Source organism: Eutrigla gurnardus, assembly GCF_963514095.1.
Source record: "Eutrigla gurnardus genome assembly, chromosome: 13".
Classification (NCBI taxonomy): domain Eukaryota; kingdom Metazoa; phylum Chordata; class Actinopteri; order Perciformes; family Triglidae; genus Eutrigla; species Eutrigla gurnardus.
Window position 1 is genome coordinate 820,116 of NC_139936.1, and position 26,368 is coordinate 846,483.

Genomic DNA, 26,368 nt, shown 5'->3' on the forward strand with positions numbered 1-26,368 from the left:
CTGCGCTGATAGCTTAGCAGTAGAGTTACCACCCCACATACCACAGTCACGGGTTCGGATCCGCCCCACGTACCGCGGTCACGGGTTCGGATCTGGATTTTTTCGCCTGTGGGGCACAGATCTCGGATACTGCGCACCCACGTCCCGCTGTTCCCCCTGGAGCTCCCAGAGAGCGACTTTTACCGAGCTTTGTTATTCGCCCGTGGTGGACGACCTCTTGCCTTTAAAGGTTGTGTCAGCGATTCTGGTTGCCCTCACTTCCGTTGCGAGATCCAAAACAAACAGAGCCAGCTAGCCCCTCCCTCCCGTGTTTTGAAAATGATCATGGACGCACATTTTCATTAACGTGCCACCCACCCCTTGTCTGTGATTGGTTGGAACACTGTTTATTTTGCTTTTGAGGTGTTGGTAGTACCATTTGTTTTTGTGTGCGATCTCGGAGCCTAGGCTGCCTAGAGAGACGCGGTTTTTTGATGGCCTGCTTATGGGGCGGGTAAAAACAGATGAATGTGATCATTTATGTTTCAACCCAGAATCGCTGATACAACCTTTAACAGTCAGTGTTGTAGAGCAATATAAGCGCTTTAGTTACATTTGTTTGTGTTTGTTGTGTGTTTAGTTGTTGGAAGGCTACCAAAACTAAACCCATATCAACATGGCAACATAAATCACTATCTTACTCCAGGAGTAATTACTTACTGGTGAAGTGGTTTTGGATGACATGTTGTCATAGCTTCTTGGTACATAACAGCCACTGTAGTTGCAACAAAGCGACACGCTAGAGAGCACTATTCGTTTGAATGCAAAATACAATTTCACCACTAGATGGGAGTAATTCCTACACACTGTCTCTTTAAGTTATTTCCGTGTCGTCTTAATAATAATACATTTTATTAGGCGCCTTTCTAGACACCCAAGGACATCGTACATTTGTTAAAAACAGCGCAACACAAACAATAATAAAAGGACAGATTTAACAAACCATGACTTTGTTGTTCGTTGTTAATTCGGCATACTATATCTGTAAATTGCAGTTAAATCACAACGTGTTGTTTTTTTAATACAGCTGGCATGAGATGCAGGGTAAAGTTATACACTCAGACAGCACGCAGTTTAGTTTCCCGCCGAGTCTGAGACATCACATGTAACGGTAACATTATCGGTGTCCACATGGAGTTATCATATAGAATTGATTAACTAACATTAGCTAACCGTTGCCGGTACATTAGCTAACCGTTGCCGGTACATTAGCTAACCGTTGCCGGTACATTAGCTAACCGTTGCCGGTACATTAGCTAACCGCTGCCGGTACATTAGCTAACCGCTGCCGGTACATTAGCTAACCGTTGCCGGTACATTAGCTAACCGTTGCCGGTACATTAGCTAACCGCTGCCGGTACATTAGCTAACCGCTGCCGGTACATTAGCTAACCGCTGCCGGTACATTAGCTAACCGTTGCCGGTACATTAGCTAACCGTTGCCGGTACATTAGCTAACCGTTGCCGGTACATTAGCTAACCGCTGCCGGTACATTAGCTAACCGTTGCCAGTACATTAGCTACCGTTGAGCTACACGTATTATTTTTCTCCGGTAGATCGAGACGGGATGTTAATGAAGACCACCATACTACCTACAGCTAACACATGAAAATGCGATCGAAGCCTTCGCTGTTTTTAACGTCTTACCTTCGTTGTTTGCAGTTAAAATGGCGGCGCCTCTGATGTTACGCGCGCTTATCTTCACGGTCCGCCATTTAATGTGGAGAGAAAACACTCCCTGCAGGGAGGACGCCGGAGTTGACGCCACTCTGACGTCATCCATGCACCCATCGGGTTCGGTGACCGCAGAGGGCGCTGTTGATCATTTTCCTGTGTGCTTGTTGCTCAGCACGAAGAAGATCGTATAAACGCTCAGTCACCTTTCTGTGGAATATTCATACTCCCCTGGATTATAATTTTGTTTTAAATTATTTTATTTTGTTTACTTTTATTATTTAGATACATCAACGTTTGTTATGATTTCGTACAATTCAAAACAGGATCTTAAAAAATGTAGACATTTTTCCAAGATACAGTTCCTTGGTTCCACTGGACCATGTGAGACTTCGCCTCGATCTGATTGGGTCACAGAATTTGGCACAAAACGTTCTGTATTTTTTTTAAGCTAGCTACTGAATAAAAGTCATATTTAAGGAAGACTGGATTCATGTTTGGTGATCACGTACCGTACCAGTATACGTGTTTTATTCAAAATGTATTTATATGTAAATTCCTCAGATTCAGACGCACAAAATCTCAAGTATAAAAGTGTGAAAATGATCCCACACGCGAACTAGCAGACTGATTATTGATTGCGGAGAAGAAATAAAAAGGAAACATCAGGCGTTTGTGACTGAAGCCTTCAGACCAACAGCTTTATTTAACCTCGTGTTACAGATTCTTGTTTGTGTTCACTAGTTGGGTTTCAATGTCAGAATAAAAAGGAAAAAAGCACATTTTGTGGAAATTAGTCAAATTTGAAAAGTTCAAGGCATTTCCAAACAAAACAAAAAAAGAATCTGATCCAGGTTGTAAAAAAAAAAAAAGAAAAAGATTTAATACTTTGAGAGTCCTTGAAATCATCTCGTGTACCGGGTTCAAAGGAAGTCGAGTCCAAAGCACAAAAGAGGAAGAAAAACATAAAAATCCATCAGTAAAGTTTTCAGGCTGCGTTTAATCGTCGAGTCCTTGAAACGTGAGGATCCGGTAGATCCCAAAAGATCCGGAAGGATTCATCAGTAAAATCTTTGTGCTGACTGACGTTTATTGAAATGAAAACAGTTGAAGAATCGTAGATCCGCTCGGTGAAGATCAGACGGACCTGAGCGGACCTGAAGAGACCTGAAGACCGGACCTTGAAGAGACCGGACCTTGAAGAGACCGGACCTTGAAGAGACCGGACCTTGACGAGACCGGACCTTGATGAGACCGGACATTGATGAGACCGGACATTGAAGAGACCGGACCTTGAAGAGACCGGACCTTGATGAGACCGGACATTGATGAGACCGGACATTGAAGAGACCGGACCTTGAAGAGACCGGACCTTGATGAGACCGGACCTTGATGAGACCGGACCTTGAAGAGACCGGACCTTGAAGAACACTGACGGTCGTTTTAGAGTCTTTGGATGATTCGTCTTTATTTTTTCCTGAAGTACAAAAAAACGCAGCTCGGGTCGACTCTTCGTTCTAAACGTTGTTCACTCACAGTGTTTCTGTAGAGAAGTCTCTCTGGATTGTCCACCATTTTGTCTGTGACATCATCAGTTGCGTTGACGTGTTTTGGATCAGCGGTTCAGGGTCATGATTAAAGGAGTCCACTGGTCCGGTCCACGTGACCTCTGACCTCCAACGAGACAAAAACAAGGAGACGTTCAGGACCTCAACGCGATGAGTCGCAGCGAGGTCGCGATCACATGCGACGCCTTTCTGTTCATAATGAAGCCCCGCCCCCTTCCTGTCCCTCCATGGGATCTTATTCCAGACTTAACATGTTCTGTGTTCAACGGAGAGACCGATGATGTTTCCGGAACGTAGCTAAGTTAGCTAGCTAGCAGGATCAATCAAACACGTCCTTTGTCGTTGACTAACGTAGATATTTTTCCAAGAAGGGGGCGGGGCTTATCCTCTGGGTGGTCGTGAACCTGAACGGCCATTTTCCCTCAGATATCCGAGTTACGTTGCAAAAACAAACAGATGTAAATGTGTGTGAAATCCTTTTCCTCCAGTAAATGTTTTAGCGTTAGAAGTTAAACGGTCATAATTCATATTTAATTCATATCAATTTATATTTTATATTAATGTGATCTCTTTCAAACAACTGGATGTATTATTTTCTTCTATTTCACACCAAAAACTGAGTTTCCACCATGACAGTGTTATAAATGACCTCATTGTTGCTGACTAGAGAAACGCATCATCAGGTGACTCAAGGTCACCTCCGCTAGCCGTTAGCCGCTAGCTTTGCACTGAATTGCAATGTGTTTGATGTTTTAAGGCGGTTCCTGTTCTGTACCGCCATCACAACAGGAAGGAAGTGGTTCGGTAGTAAAGCCCGCCCCTTGCTCCATGTGATTGGTTGTCAAGTGTGACATTGAGGAGCGTTGAGAATATTTTAACGCGTCTAAAAACTGAGGAAATGCGTCCCATGTGACTCTGACCGCGAGCGTGGACTGGACAGTAAAACGTTTTTCCTCCAGAACGTCATGGTGCCTCGTCGTCATGGTAACAGGTGTATTGATTGAAACCAGGACGGTTTATATTGTCCAGTTATCATGCGGGACTATGAACGTGTCGCGTGGTCGCTGGGGGTCACCGGGGGGTCACCGTCTCTGCTGGCTGTAGACGGGGAAGGCCAGTGTGACGTTCAGCGAGTCGTTGTGCTGGACCAGCGAGGTGTGCTGGTAGTGCAGGACCAGCTCCTTCAGGGACCCGTACAGGTTGTAGGGCTCGGCGAAGCCAAACCCGGTGCCGGTCTTGTTGATGACGCAGTGTTTGACCTCTCCGTCCACGCTGAGGGAGACACAGATCACATGAGGTCAAAAAAGGAGAAGAAGGCAGACAGGTAAAGAGGTGGATAGACGGGTAAACAGGTAGACAGGTAAAGAGGTAGATAGACGGGTAAACAGGTAGACAGGTAAAGAGGTAGATAGGCAGGTAAACAGGTAGACCTGAAGCAGGCAGGGAGACAGGTAGAGAGTGAGACTTACACCACGGAGCAGGCGTAGCAGCCTGACTTGCTGCTGTCCCGGACCAGGAAGGTCCCGTCTCTCTTCCCTCGCAGCAGAGACTCGGCCTGAAGACGGTTGATGTTTCCTAAACGCCACAGACGCTCGTCGTGGTGAGGAAGGTCCTCCTCATCCTCCACCATGCTGTACTCACTGTTACCATGACAACAACACGCTACGCATCAGATGACAGATATAACACGCTGACAGGCTTAAAGGCCCCCTGGTGGCCGTTTCTTTTACACTGAATCCTAATAACTCCCAGAATGCCTTGCATTCATTCAGACAGACAGACAGACAGACAGACAGACAGACAGACAGACAGACAGACAGACAGACTCACTCCTCCGTGGTTTCGTTCTTCAGGCCGAGCCACTCGTTCAGTTTCCTCTGACGGACTCCCTTCTGGGTCAACCACCTGGTAGTACACAGAGTACACAAGAGTACACAGAGTACACAGCCGTGAGTACAAGGACCACACCACCTCTGTGTGTTTCAGAGTGTGCAGGTCTTACATGAGGTACTGGTCCCTGGTCTTGCGGAGCTGGATCAGGTCTGGTTTGATGCTGTTCATCTTCTTGTCGATCTCCCTGTAGTCGGCCGCCTGCTTCTTCAGGTCCACCTCTAGGTGGCGCTTGCTGTCCACGATCTCACTGATACGAGACTTCAGCTTGTCGTAGTTCTCCATGATCCTGGAACAGGATCAGACCAGGTCTAAGCAGGTCTCATCAGGTGTCATCAGTTTTAACCAGGTCTAATCAAGTCTCACCAGGTCTAACCAGGTGTCATCAGGTCTTACCAGGTGTCATCAGGTCTCACCAGGTCTAACCAGGTCTAATTAGGTCTCACCAGGTCTAACCAGGTGTCATCAGGTCTCACCAGGTCTAACCAGGTCTAATCAAGTCTCACCAGGTCTAACCAGGTGTCATCAGGTGTCATCAGTTTTAACCAGGTCTAATCAAGTCTCACCAGGTCTAATCAAGTCTCACCAGGTCTAACCAGGTGTCATCAGGTCTCACCAGGTCTAACCAGGTCTGATCAAGTCTCACCAGGTCTAACCAGGTGTCATCAGGTCTCACCAGGTCTAACCAGGTCTAACAAGGTCTCACCAGGTCTAATAAGGTCTCACCAGGTCTAATAAGGTCTCACCAGGTCTAACCAGGTGTCATCAGGTGTCATCAGGTTTAACCAGATCTAATCAAGTCTCACCAGGTCTAACCAGGTGTCATCAGGTCTTACCAGGTCTAATCAGGTCTCACCAGGTCTAACCAGGTGTCATCAGGTCTAATAAGGTCTCACCAGGTCTAACCAGGTGTCATCAGGTCTAATAAGGTCTCTAATAAGGTCTCACCAGGTCTCAGATGAACTTCATCAAACAAACCTTTTAGCAGGTTGAACCTTTATTTTCCTTCACAGTCAATTTACCAGCAGGTGGTTTCTTCCTGCAGGCTCTGGTGCCATGGCAACAAGGTCTCCTTCACGTGTGTGTGTGTGTGTGTGTGTGTGTGTTTTTTAAAAAGGTCTCCGTCATAGTTGCCGTGGCAACAGCTCTACCTCTGGATCTCCTTGTCGTTGCCCTCTCGGCGAAACTTCTCAATGTACTCTTTGCTGAATCGCTCCTGAGTCTGACACTGCTCCTCGAAGATCTTTATGGTCTCGTTGAAGGCCTCGATGGCCGTCCTCTTCATCTGGATCTCCTGCAGGAGGAGGAGCAGGAGGAGAGGAAGAGGAGGAAACAAAGAAGGTGGATTGTAGTATTTAAATCAAAAGGTACAGGTGAAGTCATGTGACTGGAGTCCACCTATCAGCTGGTTCTGTGTGCCGTGTGTGCTGCAGGTGTGTTGTGTGTCCTGATGGTGTGTTGCATGTCCTGCAGGTGTGTCGTGTGTCGTGTGTCCTGCAGGTGTGTGCTGCAGGTGTGTCGTGTGTCCTGCAGGTGTGTGCTGCAGGTGTGTCGTGTGTCCTGCAGGTGTGTGCTGCAGGTGTGTCGTGTGTGCTGCAGGTGTGTGCTGCAGGTGTGTCGTGTGTGCTGCAGGTGTGTCGTGTGTGCTGCAGGTGTGTCGTGTGTCGTGTGTGCTGCAGGTGTGTCGTGTGTGCTGCAGGTGTGTCGTGTGTCGTGTGTCCTGCAGGTGTGTCGTGTGTCCTGCAGGTGTGTCGTGTGTCCTGCAGGTGTGTCGTGTGTGCTGCAGGTGTGTCGTGTGTCCTGCAGGTGTGTCGTGTGTGCTGCAGGTGTGTCGTGTGTCCTGCAGGTGTGTCGTGTGTCCTGCAGGTGTGTCGTGTGTCCTGCAGGTGTGTGCTGCAGGTGTGTCGTGTGTCCTGCAGGTGTGTGCTGCAGGTGTGTCGTGTGTCCTGCAGGTGTGTCGTGTGTCCTGCAGGTGTGTCGTGTGTCGTGTGTGCTGCAGGTGTGTCGTGTGTCGTGTGTGCTGCAGGTGTGTCGTGTGTCCTGCAGGTGTGTCGTGTGTCCTGCAGGTGTGTCGTGTGTCCTGCAGGTGTGTCGTGTGTCCTGCAGGTGTGTCGTGTGTCCTGCAGGTGTGTCGTGTGTCCTGCAGGTGTGTCGTGTGTCCTGCAGGTGTGTCGTGTGTCCTGCAGGTGTGTCGTGTGTCGTGTGTGCTGCAGGTGTGTCGTGTGTCGTGTGTGCTGCAGGTGTGTCGTGTGTCCTGCAGGTGTGTTGTGTGTCCTGATGGTGTGTTGCATGTCCTGCAGGTGTGTCGTGTGTCGTGTGTCCTGCAGGTGTGTGCTGCAGGTGTGTCGTGTGTCGTGTGTCCTGCAGGTGTGTGCTGCAGGTGTGTCGTGTGTCCTGCAGGTGTGTGCTGCAGGTGTGTCGTGTGTGCTGCAGGTGTGTGCTGCAGGTGTGTCGTGTGTGCTGCAGGTGTGTCGTGTGTGCTGCAGGTGTGTCGTGTGTGCTGCAGGTGTGTCGTGTGTCGTGTGTGCTGCAGGTGTGTCGTGTGTCGTGTGTGCTGCAGGTGTGTCGTGTGTCGTGTGTCCTGCAGGTGTGTCGTGTGTCCTGCAGGTGTGTCGTGTGTCCTGCAGGTGTGTCGTGTGTGCTGCAGGTGTGTCGTGTGTCCTGCAGGTGTGTCGTGTGTGCTGCAGGTGTGTCGTGTGTCCTGCAGGTGTGTCGTGTGTCCTGCAGGTGTGTGCTGCAGGTGTGTCGTGTGTCCTGCAGGTGTGTGCTGCAGGTGTGTCGTGTGTGCTGCAGGTGTGTCGTGTGTGCTGCAGGTGTGTCGTGTGTCGTGTGTGCTGCAGGTGTGTCGTGTGTCGTGTGTGCTGCAGGTGTGTCGTGTGTCCTGCAGGTGTGTCGTGTGTCCTGCAGGTGTGTTGTGTGTCGTGTGTGCTGCAGGTGTGTTGTGTGTCCTGCAGGTGTGTCCTGCAGGTGTGTCCTGCAGGTGTGTCCTGCAGGTGTGTCGTGTGTCCTGCAGGTGTGTTGTGTGTCCTGCAGGTGTGTTGTGTGTCCTGCAGGTGTGTTGTGTGTCCTGCAGGTGTGTTGTGTGTCCTGCAGGTGTGTCCTGCAGGTGTGTCGTGTGTCCTGCAGGTGTGTTGTGTGTCCTGCAGGTGTGTCCTGCAGGTGTGTTGTGTGTCGTGTGTCCTGCAGGTGTGTGCTGCAGGTGTGTCGTGTGTCCTGCAGGTGTGTCGTGTGTGCTGCAGGTGTGTCGTGTGTCCTGCAGGTGTGTCGTGTGTCCTGCAGGTGTGTTGTGTGTGCTGCAGGTGTGTCGTGTGTCCTGCAGGTGTGTTGTGTGTCGTGTGTGCTGCAGGTGTGTTGTGTGTCGTGTGTGCTGCAGGTGTGTTGTGTGTCGTGTGTGCTGCACGTGTGTTGTGTGTCGTGTGTGCTGCAGGTGTGTTGTGTGTCCTGCAGGTGTGTTGTGTACCTGTGAGGTTCTGGTGTACTCCTCGTACAGCCGGTCGTACTCTCGGTTCTTCTCCTGGTACTGCAGGTGATACTCATGGAGCTTCTTCCCCACAGCTTCAATACTGTCCTCCTTCACCACCTGGTCCTGGACCACCACCACATCAACAACAACAACAACAACATCAACATCAACAACATCAACAACAACACCTGAGCAACCCAGAAACCATCCCTGAGCTCAGACTGGGTCCAGACCTGCTGGTGCTTGGAGACCGGGTAGAGCAGCTTGACATCCAGCTTGGGGTTGTACTGGGCCAGGGACTCGTGGCGGTAATGGTTAATCAGCTCCACCACCGAGCTGAAGGTCAAGGGGTCAGAGAAGCCATACTTCCCCTCCCGATGGAAGATCTTTATCAGCTTGTTGTTTCCTCCTTTCCTGGAGGTTCAAACAGACTCGTTACACCAGACCGGCCGGTCAGCCGGGTTCCTACGTGGGACAACTAGGGAACCTGTTTTACCGTGCATGTGTATTACAGGTACAACGGTAAGAAAACTGACTTCAAAATAAAAGCATCCTCATGGTGAGGACGTTTACCTTAGAGTCAGAGTATAATCTCTGTTTACCTGAGAGTCAGAGTATAATCCCCATGCATCTTGGTGGAGGCGTCTCGAACCAGGAACGTACCATCAGCTGTGTCTCTCAGCTTCTCGTTCACCTCCTCTCTACAGGACACAACACAAATACTCTGTTATCAGTAGGAGTACTAATACCACACTGTCAAAATAACTGTTACAGTAGGAGTCGGGGCTGTTGGAATGAACTTGGGGAATAGAATAGAATTCAAATAGTAAAAGAATCAGTACTCTTCGAATGCTGAAGTCTAGGAAGCTGTCAGCTGTTGGTGATTCAACATGTTTATTGGTGATGTTTTTGGAACGCCCTCTAGTGGACAGGAAGTAAAACAACCACATTGCCGATAATGGCATTGGCAACGTGTAAGCCTGTGTAGTAAATATTAATAATAGGCTGAATTTGAGCATTAAATATTTGAATATAATTTGAATATTGAAAAAAATATGCAATGAAATTTGAATAGTATTATAAAGGACCATGTGCTCTAGTAGGAGTACTAATACCACAGTCAAACTATTATGCTGCAGTAAAAGTAATATCCAACGATTAATATACTGCTACAATGAAATTACCTAAACCACACGGTACTAGTTGCAGTACTCTGTTGCAGTGAAAGTACTACTCCCACAGTGTACTTATACTCCACCATGTGAGGAAGCAGCCTGGATGTGTGTACTACCCGGACGTGTGTATTGCTTGGACGTGTGTACTTACCGGGCATGTGTATTACCAGACGCATGTACTACCCGGATGTGTGTATTACCAGACGTGTGTACTACCCGGACGTGTGTACTACCCGGACGTGTGTATTGTATTGCTTGGACGTGTGTACTTACCGGGCATGTGTATTACCAGACGCATGTACTACCCGGATGTGTGTATTACCAGACGTGTGTACTTACCGGGCATGTGTATTACCAGACGCATGTACTACCCGGATGTGTGTATTACCAGACGTGTGTACTTACCGGGCATGTGTATTACCAGACGCATGTACTACCCGGATGTGTGTATTACCAGACGTGTGTACTACCCGGACATGTGTATTACCAGACGCATGTACTACCCGGACGTGTGTATTACCAGACGTGTGTACTACCCGGACGTGTGTATTGTATTGCTTGGACGTGTGTACTTACCGGGCATGTGTATTACCAGACGCATGTACTACCCGGATGTGTGTATTACCAGACGTGTGTACTTACCGGGCATGTGTATTACCAGACGCATGTACTACCCGGATGTGTGTATTACCAGACGTGTGTACTTACCGGGCATGTGTATTACCAGACGCATGTACTACCCGGATGTGTGTATTACCAGACGTGTGTACTACCCGGACATGTGTATTACCAGACGCATGTACTACCCGGACATGTGTATTACCAGACGCATGTACTACCCGGACGTGTGTATTACCAGACGTGTGTACTACCCGGACGTGTGTACCACCCGGACGTGTGTATTGCTTGGACATGTGTACTACCTGGAAGTGTGTATTACCAGACGCGTGTACTACCTAGGGCTGGGTATTGTTTAGAATCTCACGATTCGATTCGATTTTGATTCGTTGGGTCGCGATTCGATTCAATATCGATTCGATTCGATATTGATTGAAATGCTTCGATATCGATTCAGTATCAAGTAGAAATACACAAGTAAGAGTACCAGATCATTTTTTCAAATAATTTATTTAGTTTCATGCCTTATGAACAGCCGTGGTATAACTCATGATATGATAAAACAGGACACTGCTTAAACACTGAACTACAGTGCATGTAACGGGTTCACACCGGCCGCGGAAGCTATGGTAGTAGACAGTAGTAGTGCAGATATACCGTTGAAATGCACATATTTGTTTATCTACTCTTCACATTTATTAAATGTATTTTCTCTTCCTGTTTCCCAGTGCGAGTTGAGATACACAACTATGATCGCATTTGTTAATCGCGGAATTTATTTTGAAAATTGCTTTTATTTTGAAAATTGACCGGATTGTCTCGTGTCTCTTTGTGTGATTTCCTGCCAGAACTGACGCGTTCGCTCGCGGCACGCGCAAAGAATAGAGCAGACGCCGAAACGATCGCTTCACAGCGCGGGACGGCCGCGCCTATTCGCGGCGCTCCGCGTCTGGTGTGAACTACACTATCGCTTAACAAGGGCGCCGAAAGGAAGCGGGCTCCGAAAGGAAGCGGCTCCGCTACGCGCCTATTTGCAGCGCTTCCGCGGCCGGTGTGAGCGCTGTACTCACACCGGTCGCCATATTGTAATGGTTTGGTCTAGTGCGGCCCCCGTCCGTACAGCGCGAATCACACGAGGGTGGCGGTCACAGCGCCCCCACTGGCCAGGGGCTTGAATCGATTCAGAAAATGGCTGAATCGATATTGAATTGCGGGGAAAAGAATTGCAATGCATTGCTGAATCGATATTTTTACCCATCCCTAGTACTACCCGGACGCATGTACTACCCGGATTGTGTATTACCCGGACATGTGTATGACCAAACGTGTGTACTACCGGGACGTGGGTATTAGCAGACGCATGTTCTACCCGGACGTGTGTATTAGCAGACGTGTGTATAGTACCCGGACGTGTGTATTACCAGACGTGTGTACTACCCGGACGTGTGTATTACCAGATGTGTGTACTACCCGGATGTGTGTATTGCTTGGACGTGTGTACTACCCGGATGTGTGTATGACCAAACGTGTGTATTACCAGGACGTGTGTATTACCAGACGTGTGTACTACCCGGATGTGTGTATTGCTTGGACGTGTGTACTACCCGGATGTGTGTATGACCAGACGTGTGTATTACCAGACGTGTGTACTACCCGGATGTGTGTATTACCAGACGTGTGTACTACCCGGATGTGTGTATTGCTTGGACGTGTGTACTACCCGGATGTGTGTATTACCAGACGTGTGTACTACCCGGATGTGTGTATTGCTTGGACGTGTGTACTACCCGGATGTGTGTATTGCTTGGACGCATGTACTACCCGGATGTGTGTATTACCCGGACATGTGTACTACCTGGATGTGTGTATTACCCGGACATGTGTACTACCTGGATGTGTGTATTGCTTGGACGTGTGTACTACCCGGATGTGTGTATGACCAAACGTGTGTACTACCGGGATGTGTGTCCTACCGGACGTGTGTATTACCTGGAGATGTCTCCCCAGTACCACTCGGCGTCCTGCAGGGAGATGCTGTTGTTGAAGCTGCAGGAAGCAGCTGGAGCCGCAGACTTGACGGGTTTAGGAGGCAACGCTGCAACAAGACGAGAGATTCAACTTAACGTTCTAGAATTTTCCAATTGTTCCCAATGAAGAGAGCGTATCGGACCGCATGGCGACCGAGACAGGAAGCGCTGAATGAGAATGAAAAGGTGACGTCATGGCAGGAACGGGAGGAGCAGCCTAGATGGATGCTAGTCCATCATACTGCGGTTGTTAGATACCGAGATATCGTTGTCATAGCAACGTGATCGGAGCGATTCATGTTTACGAGCTACATAACCACAAACACAAACGCTAAATGAAATCATCACTTCTGATAAAACCTGATCCTAATCAGCAGGACAACAGGAGAGCCAGACTACGGCCAGGTGTCGGGCTCCAGGTTCAGGTCTGAGCTCCTACCTGGACTCTGCATACTAATGTAGCAGAGGATCTGGTCTCGGCCCCTGGGGGGCTCGGCCTCGACCCGGCCTCCCTCCTCTCGCTCCATGTCCGCCTCGGAAAAAAACCTTCAGCCGCCTCGGCGAAGCTTCAGGAGTGAGAAACCAAACCCAGATCCTCCTGAAGTGGCTCTCATGATGTCCGGACTACAGCTGATCCAGCCTCGGGGGAAGCCTGACGTCATCTGCTAGAAACGGGTCCTGGTCTCGATCTCTCTTTTTGTCACTTCTGATTTAAAGACTGCACTGACCACTCGGTTCTGCAGGATTTGCTCCTTCCCCCTGGACCCCCCCTCTGCACCTGCAGGTCGACCGTTCACATCCTCAGACTCGTCCACAGAGAAACCAGCCGCCCAGAGAACTGATCCCAGACCTGCAGTCGTCTCCGCTGGTTAAAAAGGTTTAAAGCGACGCAACTTTTGGTCTCCGTCCGTCTCCCTCCGCGAGCCTCAGTTCAAAGCTCAGGAGAGCAGCTTGGAGATGTGTGACATCACCGTTGCCCCCAGCCAATCCTGCGATGGCAGTGATATCACCGAGGCAACACCCCCCCCTCCCCTCCTCTGCTGCATCTTTCACTGTGTGGATGGATGATGTCATCGTTTCAGCTGCCGCTCGGCCCGACCGGATGAATCAGTGACATAACGATGAACTGCTCATTCACGAGTCATTAATGGAATTATTATTATTATTATTATTATTATTATTATTATTATGTGACCGGACTATTTGTTTCTTATTTAATGTGATGATGTAGTGAAATAATAAAGTACCAATCACACCATGTACAAATGTTTTTCATGGACATTTGTTGCTTTATGTGGATCCTTCCTGCTTCTGGAAAACCAGTATTTATCCTAGACCCAAAAAAACACCTGGATCCATTTGTTTTACCTCAGAGTTCATGATATATATATATATATACATACATGTACATAGATGCATATATATATATACGTATAAATATATATAAATATATATATTTATACGTATATATATATGCATCTATGTATATGTATGTATATATATATATTTATACGTATATGCATGCATGTATGTATGTATGTATATGTATATATATATATATATATATACATATATCTTATAGATTCTTCTTCTTCATAACTTCAGACGCGGTGAGATCTCCTATGATGTTTTTTTCCTCATAAAAGAGGATCTAATAAACTTTCTCCAAGTTTAGAACTGGCAACATTTTAATTTAAATTATGATCAAAGAAGTCAGAAAGATTAAATTCATGTGACGTTTTAAGCTTTCGCCTCTAATCGGGCATCAAATCATCGTTTAAGGAGCAAATCTGAAAAGTAGAGCAAACAATCCTTAATCTCATCTGGACTAAGAACCGGACTTCGCTGCCATGTTGAGGACCTGAGAGCGACGAGGGAGGATTCGTCTCCACGGCAACATTTAAAACTCGCTGCCTCCAGTCAAACAGGTCATGTGATGCTGGAGGATGCATCACCGACACGCTGTCCTCCGTTACGTCTCTCCAACAAAGACCGTTACTGAAAATGTATCCTGACGCATCAGGTCCAGGTCCAGGTCAAACCATCAAACCATGGAGCAGGACAGGAACCGCTCTGAGCTGGTCCTGGATCAGCAGGACAGGAACCGCTCTGAGCTGGTCCTGGATCAGCAGAACTCCATTCAGAAAACCAGGAAAACAACAACGTGGCTCAGAGACCAGATGTTCTGATAAAATGACTCGGCATCTTTTCTGAATCTGTCCAGCGTCTCCTGTAATCCATCATCACATGATCCACCAGAGACCACGTGTTGGAGTCTGGTTTTACTGGGTTTCTCAGGAACCACCAACTCGACCAGAGCTTTCTACACTTACTGTGTGGTCTTCCTGCTTTCAGCAGCTTCCCTTCATCAACTTCTCACAGAACTTCATCCTGATTCTTTATCATTTAGTGGGTTTCTGTCTCCCTGCTGCAGTACCACTCTTCACCTGAACGGGTACTTATATATGTCTCATGTTTTACCAAAAATATGTCTCAAATATGGCTGTTAAATGTGAAATCTGGTTGTAAATATGAAGTTAAATATCGAAGAAATCACATAAACTCAAGTATAATATTTTGGCCGTATCGGAGTAACACCTCCTGTATCATGACACTGAAACACCAGAGTGAGACGCCTTCTCTCTAACTGATCACATCATTTACCCCGTTAACTTTCATTCTTATAGAGATCAATCATTTAGAGCTGATCAACTTCATAGTTTTGAATCAAGACCACCTTCAGGACCTTCAGGACCCGGATCGATAAGCTGATCTGCCAGATTAATTATCTACAGCCGTTTTTTAAACTTATCTGATACAAATGTAATCAACATATAAGTAAACACACAAACCTGGTGCAGCCTGGTTCATGTTGAGCTCGCTGGTTATAAGAACCTCCAGGACCTGAACCAGAGGATCCAGACTGGACTCAGACCTGAACCGGGAACAGAGACTTGCCGTCAGATTAGATACAGATCGGCGGTGTTGAACACTAAAATGATAACGGGGTGTTTACTGACCCTGCAGCCTGTCTGAACAGCAGCGGGCTGAAGGTCTCGGCCAGGTTTTGGGGGCTCAGCTGGTTCCTGGAGCCGTGCAGACAGAGCCGGGCCAGGTGTCGGACCACGCTGAGCAGGGTCAGGCCGTACTGGGCCGGGCAGGCCGGCGAGCTGGCGACCCCCCGCAGCACCTGGGCACACTCCTCCAGGTCCCGGACCTCTGCAGACACAAACAGTGGAGGGTTAACGGACTTGGACGCTGCTGAGGGCGGCGGCGGCGGCGGCGTGGCGGAGGCTTCATCCCGACCTTGCACTGCCTGAATCATGTCGGCCTGCAGCGAGGACGGCAGGACCGGACTGGGCAAGTCCTGCAGGAACCGGAACACCCCGTCACACAGGGACGACACCTCCAGCTGCTCCAGGTCTGAAAACAAACACCCCCCCAGTTATTTATATTTATATGATGTCATGACGATGTCATGAACCCAGAGAGGACGGGGTCTGGGTTCCTGGTGGATCTGGGACTTCAACATGTACAAAGCAGCGATAGTGGAGATTTCAGCCGTGATGGAGTACATCTGGTTGGGGTGGGGAGGGAAGCCCCGCCTCCTCTCTGGCACTAAGACCGCCCTCTCTCTGGTACTAAGCCCCACCTCCTCTCTGGTAGTAAGACCGCCCTCTCTCTGGTACTAAGCCCCACCTCCTCTCTGGTACTAAGACCGCCCTCTCTCTGGTACTAAGCCCCGTCTCCTCTCTGGTACTAAGCCCCGCCTCCTCTCTGGTACTAAGACCCGCCCTCTCTCTGGTACTAAGCCCCGCCTTTTCTCTGGCACTAAGTCCCGCCTCCTCTCTTGTACTAAGCCCCGCCCCCTCTCTGGCACTAAGCCCTGTCTCCTCTCTGGCACTAAGCCCCGCCTCCTCTCTGGTACTAAGCCCCGCCTCCTCCCTGGCTGACTCATTTGTAGTTTCTAGATAAGAAGAATCCTGTTGGTGGTGAAGATGCAGCTCTCCCTCTCTCTCTCTCTACTTCCTGTCTGCATCTCTACTCTATAAACTCCAAACATGTCCGCCAGTAGAAGAAGACGCCTCCTCACCTGCATCGGCCAGCTGCCGGGTGTCCGGACCTCCTCCGCTCAGACCGCGATACACACCGAGACTTTCCAGACCTGCAGCAACAACAGACCACATCAGCAACAACAGACCACATACTCAACAACAGACCACAACATCAACAACAGACCACATACTCAACAACAGACCACATACTCAACAACAGACCACATCAGCAACAACAGACCACATCAGCAACAACAGACCACATCAGCAACAACAGACCACATCAGCAACAACAGACCACATCAGCAACAACAGACCACATACTCAACAACAGACCACATACTCAACAACAGACCACATACTCAACAACAGACCACATCAGCAACAACAGACCACATCAGCAACAACAGACCACAACATCAACAACAGACCACATCAGCAACAACAGACCACATCAGCAACAACAGACCACATCATCAACAACAGACCACATACTCAACAACAGACCACATACTCAACAACAGACCACATACTCAACAACAGACCACATACTCAACAGACCACATCAGCAACAACAGACCACATCAGCAACAACAGACCACATACTCAACAACAGACCACATACTCAACAACAGACCACATACTCAACAACAGACCACATCAGCAACAACAGACCACATCAGCAACAACAGACCACAACATCAACAACAGACCACATCAGCAACAACAGACCACATCAGCAACAACAGACCACATCAGCAACAACAGACCACATCATCAACAACAGACCACATACTCAACAACAGACCACATACTCAACAACAGACCACATCAGCAACAACAGACCACATACTCAACAACAGACCACATACTCAACAACAGACCACATCAGCAACAACAGACCACAACATCAACAACAGACCACATACTCAACAACAGACCACATACTCAACAACAGACCAAAACATCAACAACAGACCACATCAGCAACAACAGACCACATACTCAACAACAGACCACAACATCAACAACAGACCACATACTCAACAACAGACCACATACTCAACAACAGACCACATCAGCAACAACAGACCACATCAGCAACAACAGACCACATCAGCAACAACAGACCACATCAGCAACAACAGACCACATACTCAACAACAGACCACATCAGCAACAACAGACCACATCAGCAACAACAGACCACATCATCAACAACAGACCACATACTCAACAACAGACCACATACTCAACAACAGACCAAAACATCAACAACAGACCACATCAGCAACAACAGACCACATACTCAACAACAGACCACAACATCAACAACAGACCACATACTCAACAACAGACCACATACTCAACAACAGACCACATCAGCAACAACAGACCACATACTCAACAACAGACCACATCAGCAACAACAGACCACAACATCAACAACAGACCACATACTCAACAACAGACCACATACTCAACAACAGACCAAAACATCAACAACAGACCACATCAGCAACAACAGACCACATACTCAACAACAGACCACAACATCAACAACAGACCACATACTCAACAACAGACCACATCAGCAACAACAGACCACAACATCAACAACAGACCACATACTCAACAACAGACCACATACTCAACAACAGACCACATCAGCAACAACAGACCACATACTCAACAACAGACCACATACTCAACAGACCACATACTCAACAACAGACCACAACATCAACAACAGACCACAACATCAACAACAGACCACATCAGCAACAACAGACCACATACTCAACAACAGACCACATACTCAACAACAGACCACATCAGCAACAACAGACCACAACATCAACAACAGACCACAACATCAACAACAGACCACAACATCAACAACAGACCACAACATCAACAACAGACCACATACTCAACAACAGACCACATACTCAACAACAGACCAAAACATCAACAACAGACCACAACATCAACAACAGACCACATACTCAACAACAGACCACATCAGCAACAACAGACCACATCAGCAACAACAGACCACATACTCAACAACAGACCACATCAGCAACAACAGACCACAACATCAACAACAGACCACATCAGCAACAACAGACCACATACTCAACAACAGACCACATCATCAACAACAGACCACATACTCAACAACAGACCACATCATCAACATCAGACCACATACTCAACAACAGACCACATACTCAACAACAGACCACATACTCAACAACAGACCACATCAGCAACAACAGACCACATCAGCAACAACAGACCACATACTCAACAACAGACCACATCAGCAACAACAGACCACAACATCAACAACAGACCACATAATCAACAACAGACCACATACTCAACAACAGACCAAAACATCAACAACAGACCACAACATCAACAACAGACCACATAATCAACAACAGACCACATACTCAACAACAGACCACATACTCAACAACAGACCAAAACATCAACAACAGACCACATCAGCAACAACAGACCACATACTCAACAACAGACCACATACTCAACAACAGACCACATACTCAACAACAGACCACATCAGCAACAACAGACCACATACTCAACAACAGACCACATCATCAACAACAGACCACATACTCAACAACAGACCACATACTCAACAACAGACCACATACTCAACAACAGACCACATCAGCAACAACAGACCACATCAGCAACAACAGACATCAACAACAGACCACAACATCAACAACAGACCACATACTCAACATCAGACCACATCAGCAACAACAGACCACATACTCAACAACAGACCACATCAGCAACAACAGACCACATACTCAACAACAGACCACATACTCAACAACAGACCACATCAGCAACAACAGACCACAACATCAACAACAGACCACATCATCAACAACAGACCACATACTCAACATCAGACCACATCAGCAACAACAGACCACATACTCAACAACAGACCACATCAGCAACAACAGACCACATACTCAACAACAGACCACATACTCAACAACAGACCACATCAGCAACAACAGACCACAACATCAACAACAGACCACATAAAATAAAATAAAATAATCTTTTAATATTATTTATTAAAATGTATGTATTTATTTATTTTAAAGAAAAGTAAAAAGTGAAATGATGTATATATTTGGATTTCTATAAAGCTTTGAACAAAAAAAATGATCTCATGATCAATAAATTCAGTCAAGCAAATGTGTGTGTGCGTGCGTGTGTGCGTGCGTGTGTGTGTGCGTGGTTGTGCGTGTGTGTGTGTGTGCGTGCGTGTGTGCCTGTGTGTGTGCGTGTGTGTGTGCGTGCGTGCGTGCGTGCGTGTGTGCGTGGTTGTGTGTGTGTGCGTGCGTGCGTGTGTGTGTGCGTGGTTGTGTGTGTGTGTGTGTGTGTGTGTGTGTGTGTGTGCGTGCGTGTGTGTGTGTGTGTGTGCGTGCGTGCGTGTGTGTGTGCGTGGTTGTGTGTGTGTGTGTGTGTGTGTGCGTGCGTGTGTGCCTGTGTGCGTGTGTGTGTGTGCCTGTGTGTGCGCGTGTGTGTGTGTGTGTGTGTGTGCCTGTGTGTGTGTGTGTGTGTGTGTGTCTGTGTGTGACCTTTGGTCTCCACGGCCTCCATCAGTCTGCTGAGGAGGGGGGGTGCCGTGTCCGGAGGGCCGAACTGCTCTGGGAGGTCCGGCAACGTGAACCCTAAAAAAGGAAAGAAAACAACCAAGATCATTAAACCCATATATGGTTGTGTTGTTATTTCTCTCCGTGTGTTAAACTTCCGTCCTGGTGAAAGTGAGACAGGTTGCCATGACGACCACGTGTCAAACCAAACACGAACACAAACTGCTTTACAGCAGCTTCTCAGCTCACAGGTAACAGCCACCACACACACTTCCTGTGTTTTCACTGCAGACCCGAGACCAGAGCTGAGACCAGACCCGAGACCAGACCCGAGACCAGAGCTGAGACCAGAGCTGAGACCAGACCTGAGATCAGACCTGAAACCAGACCTGAGACCAGAGCTGAGACCAGAGCTGAGATCAGACCTGAGATCAGACCTGAGACCAGACCTGAGACCAGAGCTGAGACCAGACCTGAGACCAGACCTGAGACCAGACCTGAGATCAGACCTGAGATCAGACCTGAGACTAGACCTGAGACCAGACCCGAGTCCAGACCCGAGTCCAGACCCGACACCAGAGCTGAGACCAGAGCTGAGACCAGACCTGAGACCAGAGCTGAGACCAGAGCTGAGACCAGACCCGAGACCAGACCCGACACCAGAGCTGAGACCAGACCCGAGACCAGACCCGAGACCAGACCCGACACCAGAGCTGAGACCAGACCTGAGACCAGACCTGAGACCAGACCTGAGATCAGACCCGAGACCAGACCTGAGACCAGACCTGAGATCAGACCTGAGACTAGACCCGACACCAGAGCTGAGACCAGAGCTGAGACCAGACCCGAGTCCAGACCCGAGACCAGACCCGACACCAGAGCCGAGACCAGAGCTGAGACCAGACCCGAGACCAGACCCGACACCAGAGCTGAGACCAGAGCTGAGACCAGACCTGAGATCAGACCCGAGACCAGACCCGAGACCAGAGCTGAGACCAGAGCTGAGACCAGAGCTGAGACCAGACCCGAGTCCAGACCCGAGACCAGACCCGACACCAGAGCTGAGACCAGAGCTGAGACCAGACCCGAGACCAGACCCGACACCAGACCCGACACCAGAGCTGAGATCAGACCTGAGATCAGACCCGAGTCCAGACCTGAGACTAGACCTGAGACCAGACCTGAGATCAGACCTGAGACTAGACCCGAGACCAGTTTCCGACCACAAGCTGCTGCTTCCTGCAGCAGGAAACGTGAGTGAGTCACGAACTTCAGGTGAAAACTTCAGCTTCTTCAGAGAAAAACAAACGTGATTTATAATAAAGAGAAACTGGAAGCAGCTTCACATTTTAATGGGATGTAAACAGTTAGTTAGATATGTCGTTCCCACGGCAACATCTATTATAAACCAGATCTCATTTGTTTATTAATGGGACTGTTTGTGTTTTCATATTTTTGAGCCTCTAAACAGTTAGTTTCTATCACCATGTCGTAGACGTTTCTGACCGGTTACCCATGATGCTTTGCACCACCAGGTCAAGATCATATTAAAAGTTCTCGTCACGATGATCCTGCTGAAAGTAACATGGATTCACGATGTCATAAAAATAATCATGGAAATGTGCTTCAATGACACTAAAACATCGTGGATCTTTATATTCTAAGAAACAAATGATGATTTGAAATACATGTTTTAAAAAGGCAGCATCGTGTTTTTAATGACGATTATCCCGAAATTCACCACGATCAGCGGTTTTTTATTAGAAAATGCTGTATGGTCCCGTCCCGAGTCTAGACTTGGACCTGATCTAGACTAAATCTCCTACCCAGATGTTTTGGTACTCACCCTCGGACTCGGAGTCGGTCCTCACGGACGCTGCAGACGCCGGTCTGGGTGGGCGGGGCTTCGGCGTGGGCGGGGACATCCTCTTCCTGCCGATGAACTCCACATACGTCCCCGGGAAGTCGCCTTTCTCCTGTCGTTCAGAGACGGACGGACAGAAGGTTACGCTAAATGGACCTGTCAATCAGCAGGTAAGCCCCGCCCCCTAAAGCATCCCCTGCTTTCTGGTCTGGTGGACTCTAAATGGACCATAATGTACTAAATGAACATCATGCTGGATTGAAGAAGACTTGAAACTAGAGATTGAGACCATAAACTCATGTCTACAATGTTTACTGAGATAATACATCAAGAGAGAAGTAGGACCATTTTCTCATAGACTTCTATACAACCAGAGAGGAGTCGCCCCCTGGTGGCCAGCAGAGAGAAGTAGGACCATTTTCTCATAGACTTCTATACAACCAGAGAGGAGTCGCCCCCTGGTGGCCAGCAGAGAGAAGTAGGACCATTTTCTCATAGACTTCTATACAACCAGAGAGGAGTCGCCCCCTGGTGGCCAGCAGAGAGAAGTAGGACCATTTTCTCATAGACTTCTATACAACCAGAGAGGAGTCGCCCCCTGGTGGCCAGCCTGGCGTCTCACCTGTGTGGTCTCGTTGAAGCCTGGCAGCCAGCCGATCTCGGACGGCCGCTCCTCGCCTCCGTTGGTGCAGCCGAGCGCCAGCAGCGCTCCCTTGCTGACCAGCAGCATGTCGCCGACGTGCAGGTCGATGTCCTCCTCACGCTCCTTCTTGTAGTCGTACAGCGCGCGGTACTGGAAGCCCTCGGAGCTCATCCTGACGTCCGTATGGCTTCAATAGAACTAGCAAAACAAAACCTGCTCTGAGTATAAAAAGGTATAAAAATAGTCTTCTGTCCTGAGTGGAACTAACGAGGAACGCTAACGAGGAGAGTGTCGGGGGAGTGAAGATGGCGTTTCCAGCTGTGTGTCTCTCCTGTCTCCATGTCTGCTAGAGTCCTGTCATCCCTCCAGGCCCAGCCACAGACGGCCAATCAGAGAGCCCTCGCCGTTCATGAACAGAAGTCTCAGCAGAGGTGGCGGCCACATCTGGGGAGGCAACGAATCTACCTGAGAGACGAGGAGGAGGGAGAAAATAACACAAAACGGAATTAATGACACGGTTTCAACAGAGACGGCAGTCCAGAAATATTTAAAAATAACCTGGTACACTTTAAAGATCCAACGTTTCCATGGAAACGTGGCCAACTTGGTCTCATGATGGTCTGAACTATTCTGATTAAATCTGTTTAATTAAATCAGAGAGAACCAGGATGTAAAGGTTTGAAGCACCCAAGGGTGACCAGCAGAGAGACTGTGTTGAGAATGTGTAGTTCACCATGTAAACATGTATAAACCTGGGATTATTATTGGATGAAACATTTCTGCTCTGTGTTTTTTCGAATATTTTATTTAAAAAGAGGAAGGTACAATAAGCTTCACCCTAAAAGTTGTTTTGTCTCTTTTTTCTAATTTGAATGCATTCATTTGTATCTATTAATTTAACTGTTAATGAAGTACTAAAAAATATATATTTAATTAGACATTATATTATAAAGTTTAAAAAATGAAATTAACTGACGTCTGCATACAATCAGCCAAAGTGCTGAGTGTTTGTTCACGGAGAAGTTAATATCTAATACCTTATCAATGTATGTTTATAGTCAAGCTCTCAGATGTGGAGCCAATGGTTTGATAGACTAATAATAATAATAATACTAATAATAATAGCTCATACTGGTTATGAGCTCGTAAACCACCAACATCCTGATTTCAACACGTTGTCACGTTCTGCTCTGGTTAATCTCTAAAAGCAGGAGATTGATTTCCTCTTGATGTTGTGATCCTGTTTTTCTTCCTCTCTTTCTTTTTTTTTTAAAACACAACCAACACGACTACATTTGAGCCTCTGAGGCGTTATAAATATATTGTGCAGCAGCGTTATCGGAGGAAGCCAGAGAACAAGAATGTGTTCTGCTTCGAGGTAATTGTTGTGTGAATGAGATTAAAAAACAGGAACGTTATCATTTACAACCAAAACTGGAGCTGAACTGACAGACGATCCATCTAGTAGTGAATCAACAGTAAATTAATCAGAACATAGTTTTATTTCTAATTCATCGTGTAAATATTTGGATTCCTCACATTTCAGTTAAGTTTTCTGATAAAAGACAAAACAAGACATTTCAAACTTTCATCTTCAGGTTAAAAAGAAATCACTTTTTTGTTCTTCTTTAGCCCTTTGATCATAGCACTGCTGTTCTTACGGTCTGTTTGCTGAACAGCTACTACTTTACTCAGACGAGGACCGAACACTATTTTTCACTCTTACTTTATCGTCAATGATATGTTGTGGTTTCTTTATTTTGACAAATGTACTTATTATAAATCTCTATGGACAAAAGAATCTGCTAAATGCATACATTCAGGTCAGCTTTTGTCCAAAGCGACTTACAATAAGTACATTTGTCAAAAGAAGGATAACAAAGAAACCACAACATATCATTGAGATAAAGTAAGAGCTAAAAATAGAACAAGTGTTAGATCCTAGTCCGAGTAAAGTAGTACCTTAAGGGCAACAGTGCTATACATCACATGACTAAATGATGCTCACAATAATAGTTAGTAGCTCTTCTATAACACTGAGATTTATCACATCTACACACTGGAGAAGCTGGAAAGTTACATAAAGTAATAATCTAACTTGTGTTGATATAAATTAATAATATATAGATTCATGTTCGTGACCTAAACGTTTGATTACAATGTGTACATGTGTATGACGTTCAATCTATTAATCTATCACTTCCTTTCGGGAGAAAATCCCTAACAAGCAGACCTAACATCATACTAAACTAATGTCCGACTACATTTATCAAGACGAAGAGATAAAAAAACTAATTGTCTAACAAGCAACACTATTTATATTTTTAAATATATGAATTTTACTGATGTACAGTTAAAAATGCGCACAAATTCGCAGATTCTCAAAGGGGTTCCGTGAAGTCCGTCAGTCCGTAATAAACGCAGAATGGATGGTTTACAGAGGGGATTTCACGCCAGATCAATGAGGCCGAGCAGACACTAATGACTAGTATTTGACGTGCAGACGGTTTCTTTCCCCACATTTAGGTCTTTTACAGATATAAACTTACATTCACACCCAACACGCCGCGTTTTAAAGGGCGCGTTACGGTACTTTCCGACTGGCGGCGGTAAACAAACAAAGTTAAAGTGAGTATTTTAATTCCAACCAGAACCCCGCGGTGAGAGGAGATACTGTGTGAAACAGCAGACGTGAGTCGGGCAGCCTGGATGCCTCCAGGAAACGGGAAACGACAATGCCAGCCACTGTTAGCTTAGCCTGCTAGCTGGTGTCAATCGCGTCCAAACGTCTCACCTTCTCGTTTAAACGTTAGAACCTCCGGCAGAGCGAACCGCGGGCGCCATGTTGGATCAACGAGCAGACACGACGTCCGGGGTTTCCAAAAAACGGATTGGTTCCAATATTTAATCGGTTATTTTCCAAAAGCAAGACACTCGTGGCTCATCCGTCTGAATTTTAGCAGCTAGCTAGACGAGCGTCAAGTTAGCATTGACATTAAAAGCAACTTCCGGTCTAGATCGCCAAAATAAAAAAATCGTATGTAGTATATTACACAAAAGGAAAACTTCAAATAAAGATTCACTTTGACTAGAATCTCATCAGTGGAAATACTCAAACAAATTCATTCAGATGGTTACTGCCAGAGTCTACTTTGACACATTTTACTTGCTAAAATGTTATATAACAGCGTAACGAGCAGAATTTACAAGTTCCGGGTGGTTTTCAAAATAAAATACGTCTGACGAACACGTATGGATAAATGAACGAGTGTTTTGCAGCACCAGCGACAAACGAGTATTCGAATATCTGAACACAATTTCAGTACTCGTTTATATATATACATCGCGCTAAGAGACCACAAAACATTGGCCTTAGGAGATTAAACCGATTACAGCAAGGCAGGGAGGCAGGGCATCGACGTCACATCCGGTGACCTAGATTTAAATACCGTGCAGCGCTGTCAAGACTGGGGACCATGGCAACAAAAGAGTGTGTGTGTGTGTGTGTGAGAGATGGGGGGAGGTGTACTGTATTCATGCTGTCCTCGTTTATTCAGTTCTTATACAAGCAGCACGGTCTGTGTGTGTGTGTGTGTGTGTGTGTCTGTGTGTGTGTGTGTGTGTGTGTCTGTGTGTGTGTGTGTGTGTGTGTGGTGGAGATGAACTACTGTTTTTATTCTGTCAGTGAA

General features: G+C 47.2%; 1 protein-coding gene and 1 long non-coding RNA gene across 7 annotated transcripts; one reads left to right on the top strand and one right to left on the bottom strand.

Annotated features, from left to right (window-relative positions):
- Positions 1-2,382: 2,382 nt before the first annotated feature.
- LOC311023407 (phosphatidylinositol 3-kinase regulatory subunit alpha-like) lies at positions 2,383-25,649 on the bottom strand. 6 transcript variants are annotated; one of them, XM_084025224.1, is made up of 18 exons: positions 25,474-25,649; positions 22,659-23,144; positions 22,019-22,148; positions 20,158-20,250; positions 16,549-16,620; positions 15,762-15,878; positions 15,476-15,674; positions 15,308-15,390; positions 12,418-12,523; positions 9,238-9,336; positions 8,869-9,049; positions 8,633-8,758; positions 6,324-6,466; positions 5,285-5,461; positions 5,113-5,187; positions 4,752-4,922; positions 3,119-4,554; positions 2,383-2,910 (listed from the first exon to the last, which is right to left on the bottom strand). In XM_084025224.1, exons 2-17 carry the CDS (start codon positions 22,848-22,850, stop codon positions 4,365-4,367), a joined length of 2,154 nt encoding a protein of 717 aa, XP_083881350.1. In that variant the 5' UTR covers positions 22,851-23,144; positions 25,474-25,649; the 3' UTR covers positions 2,383-2,910; positions 3,119-4,364. The 6 variants fall into 6 exon arrangements, with proteins under 6 accessions (XP_083881350.1, XP_083881347.1, XP_083881348.1 ...); XM_084025221.1 differs by having other exon boundaries at positions 2,383-2,926; XM_084025222.1 differs by having other exon boundaries at positions 2,383-2,942.
- LOC311023444 lies at positions 5,362-6,316 on the top strand. The gene is made up of 3 exons (XR_014598211.1): positions 5,362-5,481; positions 5,692-5,911; positions 6,114-6,316. It is a non-coding gene; the product is annotated as an uncharacterized lncRNA (long non-coding RNA).
- Positions 25,650-26,368: the final 719 nt, after the last annotated feature.

What these genes read in the sequence shown, in the direction of transcription:
- LOC311023407 (XM_084025224.1), bottom strand. Translation starts at nt 22,850, where the DNA reads ATGAGCTCCGAGGGCTTCCAGTACCGCGCGCTGTACGACTACAAGAAG. An exon ending in GCTTCAACGAGACCACACAG is followed by an intron (nt 22,149 to 22,658) that starts GTGAGACGCCAG and finishes TCTGAACGACAG; the next exon opens with GAGAAAGGCGACTTCCCGGG. An exon ending in GATTATACTCTGACTCTCAG is followed by an intron (nt 9,050 to 9,237) that starts GTAAACAGAGAT and finishes TTGAACCTCCAG; the next exon opens with GAAAGGAGGAAACAACAAGC.